Source organism: Habropoda laboriosa, unplaced genomic scaffold, assembly GCF_001263275.1.
Source record: "Habropoda laboriosa isolate 0110345459 unplaced genomic scaffold, ASM126327v1 scaffold41, whole genome shotgun sequence".
Lineage (NCBI taxonomy): Eukaryota > Metazoa > Arthropoda > Insecta > Hymenoptera > Apidae > Habropoda > Habropoda laboriosa.
This window is the reverse complement of record NW_017100164.1, coordinates 922,170-929,341: the sequence shown is the minus strand read 5'-3', so window position 1 is coordinate 929,341 and position 7,172 is coordinate 922,170. Positions and strand designations below refer to the sequence as shown.

Here is a 7,172-nt window from a genome sequence, read left to right as displayed (position 1 = left end):
ATTTTGCCAATTTGGTAAATTTCCAATTTTTCGATCACTCACAGGGAATAAAAATCTTCGATATTTTTTCAAAATTCGAAGTAAAATATTTATCGCATATCAATTTTTACAATTTTTAACACCCCGAGCTGAATCATTGCTTTCCAAAAAGAAAGTACGAAAATTCTTTTTTCAATCTTCATTCTCTCTTTGCACAGTATTTTTGGAATTATCGAAACTTCTACATACCTGTACATGTACAAGTTAGTATTATAAAAATTTGATTTTTGAAGCGAAGACTTGACAACTGGCCATTTCCCATCGTTGTCTTTCACAGTATAGTGAGATTTGGTTTGAGAAACCTGTCTGTAAATCTACACTCCCCCTTTGAAGGGTGGCATTCTCGTGGGTTTTCAAGAAGTCACTCTCCATTGAAGTAAGAACACTTCAAGCCCTTTGAGTCTTTGAGAGAACATGAAGTTCTCTCGCCCCTGGATAACTAAATTGAAGGGTGCCGAGGTTGTCGAAGTAAAAGGACGTGTGTAATTCCAAAGCTTGAAAAATAAAACGCTAATACATCTTATAAATCCACTCTTCAATGACAATTTTTAACTTTTTAACATTTTTGACATCGAGACGTATAGACAGAAGAAAATAATTATTAATTTAAATACTTACACCTAACATTCTGAAGTAACAAATATACATAATTTGATATTTATTATTATCAAATTGCTTTTCTCATAAAATAGTAGCAAAGACTATAGATTAGAGAAGAATTACTATTTTACCCTTTTCCCCCACAATAATCACATTTTAATCGAATATTTACATCTTCAATTTCAAAGGAGACAATATACAAAATTTGACATTTATTATTAATATTGTCAAATTGCTTTTCTCGTAAAACAATAGCAAAGAATAGAATTATTTTTCCCTCACAATAACCACATTTCAGTCTAACATTTACTCCTCAAATTTCGAAGGAGACAATATACAAAATTTGTCATTTATTGTTAATATTGTCAAATTGCTTTTCTCGTGAAATAATAGCGAAGAACGTAAATTAGGGAAAAATTGGAAGAGCTGTTATTTCACCCTTTTCCCCCCCCCATAACAGCCACATTACAGTCTATACGAACTAATTTGCAACACCGATAAGTTCCTCCAAGTGCTGTAACAGTAGCAGGAAGTTAATATCCTACAGGTTCATAAGCTTGTTTCGATCTCACCTTAGATAACACAACTACTATCTGTTTCCAACATCGTTCAGTAGCAGAGATAGGTTTACGGAGATTACAGGTAGCAAAAGTCCCTGAATTTATCAAGGAACATTAATGCAACAAAGTGGAAGCATCAACAAGTAGAACACGTAGCAATTTCTTCGAAAATATTGCAATTTATTACGTACACCACCGCTGAAAAGTTTAATCGCGTCCGTTAAAATGCAGTAAAACAGGAAGTAACTGTCCAAAAAAAAAAAAAGAATGAGAAAAAACTTTGAATTTGATAAACGGAGTATGAAATTTCATCGACTTGAATGAAATTAATTGAATTACATCGCACTTTTGCGTTGCGCGATTAAACTTGCGAACGGTACTGTACGATCTTTCGAATCGACAAACTAAAGCTTCACAGCTTTCGCTGAAAAATGGAAAACGTTCTTTGTAAATTGTAAATTGAAACATCGAACTAAATAAATCGTTCGTTTTCACTGATATTTCACTGGATCCTCCGCTTTCTAAATACCTCGTGGACCGTTTGAAATTGAGAAAAAAAAACAGGAGCAAAAGTAGAGAAAAAAGAAGATGGCGGAAGGATTGAAACACTCGCGGCCATATCTAACGAGGATAAATCAGTCCACAGAGGGATTTAGGGATCTGTTTGAATCACAAACGCCAATAGTTAATCGGGTATCGATCGACGTTTAATGATTTATGATCAGAAAAAAAGCGAGTCATCGGACGACGAGACCGTTCCCGAACCCTATTTTTCGTGTTTCTCGTGTTTGTTCGTTTTCGACGAGCCGCTTGGATACGAAATCGATTTTTTTGACAAACGACGTGGCGTTCTGTATTCGTGACGGCATCTCGATGAATCGCTGTTCGTTCGCAGCGAAACGTGTAATTATTTACCGAAAACGTTTCTACACGAGATATATGGATATATGTAAGTACTTACGTGCGTATTTGCTTACACTGGAATGCAAGAAAAATGGGTTCGAGTATTTGCTGAATTTTTTTTTCAAAATTTTTTACACTTAATTTTTCCGAACAAAATTCCTCAGAAAGTAACACATGTTCGTCGTTTGAATGGTTTATTTTTAACAAAGGAACGTTCCCAAGTGGTAATCACCGATATTAGTGAAACTTTGTTATACGGTGGCACTCGAAAAAATATTTGACACGTTTTCTTTTTTATCGACAGTCGTCTATATTGAAGGGGTGAAAATCGTCCTCAAAGGTTAGGGTAAGACACATATCTGGCCTAATATCTCGAAAGTTGTTCGAGAGAGAGAATTTAAATGACAGAATTTCAAAAACATTTTTTATTTTTGAAATTTTCTTGAAAAATACAAAATTCCTTAATTTACACTATTCCTCTAAGGGTGATTTTCGTGCACGATTGCCAACATAAAAAGATACGTGACAAATATTATTTTTGTGAACTACCATCTACCAAAGTTTCATCAAAATCGACGATTACCACTTGATGTTCCCCTGTAACTGACACGATTCCCAGAAATCTGCAGGAAATACTACGAACACGTATTTTTGTTGCTCTAAGATCGATTCTCTTGTACCATTTGTCACGATAATTCAAACTACTATGTGACACATATTAGATCATCTGGAAAAGTGTTCCAGCGCGGGCCGCAATGACAGACGCGACATTCTGTTCTACTTATTCGCAGTCGTGCGACCAGCAGCATGTGCACACATGCATACATGGAATTTCTAGTTATATAACTGAACGCTAGAAACTGTCGATAGAGGTTGACGAGGCAATATCCACTTCCTACTGTATCAATTGACCGTTAAGAACGCTCCTTGTCACGATGACTATCAATGAGTTGTTTATGGCGTCGTTCGTTCGACGATCGATAGGTTTGCTAAATGATTATCCGTAAGTATTCAGCTGAAAGTACGATCGGTGATTTCTTAACTGGAATTCTTGTCTTTTTTTTTTATCATATTAAAAATGTTACAAATGGTACTTTTATAAAAATTGTAAAAATTTGTCAAGTATTAGGAAAATTAAAATTAGGAATTAAGAATTGAAGTTTGGAAGTGACGTGGTGCAAATGATTATTCGCCAAGTGGGTAACAAAAAATATATTTATTTATTTAAACGTAATGCTTAAACTCATTTCAAATGTACTATGTGATGCGCGTGCAGAGAATGTCTGCGACAAAAGGCTTCGTGCCTTTTTCGGGGCTCCCCTAAGCAGCCCCTTTTCCCTGGGAAAGTCCCAGGAAGTTGGGGCGCGGGCCTGCATTGCCGAGGCAATACTCTTGTCCTCGAGGACGAAGAAACTCGGAGATGTTTGGAAAAACATCTCTCGATTCTTCGCCTCGAGGGCCAAGAGCCGCCAGGCCTTAAGTTCAGAATTTGTTCGTTATTGCAATGGTTTACGTTTGGGTTTTTATTAAACAAATTACAAGTTACATTAGTGAATATTCTACTTTTTTCTTTTTGAAGTTTTAAGCGTTAAAGGATTTAGTTATTTTATCTCGTAAGAAATTTTTATTGCTACAATTTGTACTTCACTTTTTAACAGATTATACCTTACAGCAGTGAACGTATGTATATGAGCTGTACAAGGTTAAATGTGATTTGTTTAATTGAAAATTGAGGGTTTTATAATTGCTTGGAATTTTAATGCCTTTTTGATACTGACCGCGTCAGCGGTGAATGATGCATGTATGTTTTGCGTTGGCGACATATGCGCATGATTTTCTAGCATATATACTACCGGCCAAAAGTTTCAAATCACCTCCCACTTTTCATCGATATTAAATCTGCTGCTAATTTTTTATAGATTTGAAGTTTGTCTCAATTCTACATTTATCAATTTATCTCATATCGATTGATTCGAATGATAAAAAATTCTCAAAGTCGCTGACTATTTTCTGGAAATTTTTGTGTAAATTGCAATGCTCGGTGATTCCAAACTTTTGGCCGGTAGTGTATATAACTCTACGTTGATGCAACATTTTTTGATAACATACTATTACGTTAATCCTTTCATGACTACGGTTTGAAAGTAGCTCAAGATCGTATTGTAAGATTGTTATTTTTCTTGTAATCAAGGTGAAGCGTAAAAATTTCTAAAATAATAACAACAATATTCTATTTTCTGACATTAATTGTAATATGAAAAATGATGTACGTTAATTTTTAAGTAATTTCCATTACACCGCTCTATTCCTTCTAATTTGTCGAGGTTAGGTTATTCACTTCTTCGTCTAAGTACGCAGGATGTTTCATAATTTGAAAAAAATATCTATCATTACAGGGCAGCCATCGTCCCGAACCCATTAGCTTTATTTTGTCATTCCTGAATGTACCAACTTCCTTATTATACCGCCATAAATATTGAATTAATATTCCCACGTTTATTATTACCACAATCTTGCATAAACCCACGAGCACAGAACAAAGTAGAACTAAGTAATAGTCAATTCATTCAACGCATACCAAGCAGCATTATTCTCGCTTATAATTGTTCGAAGAAATATATTGAGCTTGTACAGTTAACAGAGGTTAATTAACTACTTACATTATAGTAACAAAAACAAGAGGCTTAAGAGATTTGTGGTATTGCAAGAATTCCATGCCTCGTTTAAGATTGCACGAAGTATCTCAGTTAGAATTTCATTCCACGATCGCAGCAGATGGTTCAAAAATTGGTCGTCACATTCTTGGATGTGGAATTCCATTTCTCGAATAAATGCCTTACGTCTAAAACACTCTACGGTATTAATTGGTACGTTTGAAAGAACATTCTAGTGTAAAGGCTGAACAAAAACATTTCTTCTTTTCTTCAAATCTCTCACATTTCTTAAAAACACAATGTACCGCGTGTAAACAATTCTCGAACTCGAAAAGACTAGCGTTAATTAACATCGTATAAATAGCATTAACAACTATAGTTACATTGACACTTAAATTTGTTTCTTTTTATATTCAATGCACTCTCTTTTATATTTTTTTATTTATTCGGGCGATTAACGTATTTTTAAATTAATTGGCTTATTCGTGTAATTAAAGACACAAGGTGATAGTTATTGCGATCTAAACTTTTATTTACTTATTTACATCGTAACTAAAACCTAATGTTCCTGCGTATAGCTGCTAGTGTTCCTCCAGTTTACGGTATTTCCTTTTCGTTCTTGGAAATGTGAATATGAAAAACGAAAAATCCCTCAACAAATAAATCGTTATATTCTATGTATTGACTACTCAACGACGAATTAACTTTTTCAAAAATTCCAAACATAAAAGTACGCATCCTGCAACCTCGCTAGAACTTCGTCCAGCGCCTACACGCCTCTCCATCTCTCAACCTTGCGATACCGGGAGCGACGGAGTGGGGGAAGCCCGCTGCGCGGCGACCTTGACTCCGGGCAACATCGACCCAGACAGTAACCTAATCCAAGGGATTCTGTTCGCAGATCGACACGCGAGACAGTATCAGCTGCGCGAGCAACAGCAGCGACGCTCCTCGAGGACGGACCGCGTTTCATCAGCGTCGACTCATTACGACAGGGGCCGCGTCGAGACGAGAATATTGCCGCGGCGTAAATGCTGCGCGTAAAGGATCGGACCACGGTTGTTCCCAGACGAGAGCCGCAATAACCGAAAGTAATTTAACTGTCGAAGAAAGGCCGGTCTACGGCTCGCGCATAAATTATGTCAAGAGCTCCTCTCGCCAAAGGCGGAGAGGGCAGAGGCCGCTACCACCACCACCATTTCGTTCGGTCCTCTCTTTGATTAAGTCTAATTAAAGCGGATCGATTTCGCGCGGCTTACCAAAACGGCCTGCCGCTTCGATCCGACCAATCCGTGATTTAATAATTATTTCCTCCTTCGAGAACTATCCGCGTGATCTTTGCCTTTTAACCTCTTACGCGAATCGAGGAAGTCACATGGCGCGCGTTTCGAGCTGACATTCGGCTTTTTAAGGGAGCTGAGCTCGTGGAGAGTTCAACGTTTGTTGAATCGATTCGCGATGGATTATGTGAAAATCACCTTGCCTTTAATTTTTCTCTTTTTTTTTTTTGTAATGTAACAATTATGATATTTTTTTTCCCCGTGAGACGTTAATTAATATTAATTTTTCTTTAGCATTCATTGGAGCGTTCAACGAATACAGTTGAGTTTTGAATAGTGAAAACTTTTTTTTTTTGCAATATAACACGATATTTTTTTTTCTCGTGAAATATTTACTTTTCTTTGGTTCAGCATTCATTGGAGTATTTAACGAATACAATTGAGATATTAATTTTTCTTTAGTTCAGCACTCATTGAAGCACTTAACGAATTTAGTTGAGTTCTGAACAGTGAAATTTTAGTTACGTCGATCTAATTTACTACTGCAAAATTTAAATATCTTTTGATTAATAAATACTGGAATTTCTCGTCGCGATTAGTAGAGACCGATCATGTTCGCAAAAAGTAGCGCGCTGAAATTTTAATTAAAATCGTAATATCTTAATCGTTTTATTCCAACTTTCGAACGATCGGGAGGCTTCGTTGCAATTTTACCGAGTATCTCGAACGAAGTTCTGTTCTTTTTAACTGCACCATAGAAAATCCCATTATATTCAGCAAGTTTCAAATTACTCGTAAATTTCAACTTCCATTTTCCAATGTGTAAGTTTATCGGGTGACAAATTTTTACGGGATCCTATCAGCAATAAATGCGAACCTCTACTTTTATTTTTCATTTCGTTCACTTTCAACGTCGTACAATTTCTCTTTCATCAATTTCAAGATTAATCCGCAAAGATCACGAATCTACTGTACGTTCGTTACAGTTCTGCAACTGCCGTGCGACAAAATATCGCCAACTAACACTGCCTTCTTCGAATTACAAATATACTACCACTTATAAATATTTCTTCGCCAGATTTATTTTTTACTTAATCCAAAAAAAAAAAAAAAAAAATTTTAAAAAAAATTTCGTC

The 7,172-nt window shown here is 35.9% G+C and overlaps 1 protein-coding gene across 1 annotated transcript in view; it reads left to right on the top strand.

Moving 5' to 3' along the window:
- LOC108578540 (fibrillin-1-like) overlaps nt 1-5,800 on the top strand; it is a 141,272-nt gene extending 135,472 nt beyond the window's left edge. Inside the window, exon 23 of the mRNA XM_017941899.1 lies at nt 5,658-5,800. Within this exon, the coding sequence (XP_017797388.1) occupies nt 5,658-5,800 (143 nt within the window). The remainder of the gene's footprint in view (nt 1-5,657) is intronic.
- The last annotated feature ends 1,372 nt before the right edge of the window (nt 5,801-7,172 follow it).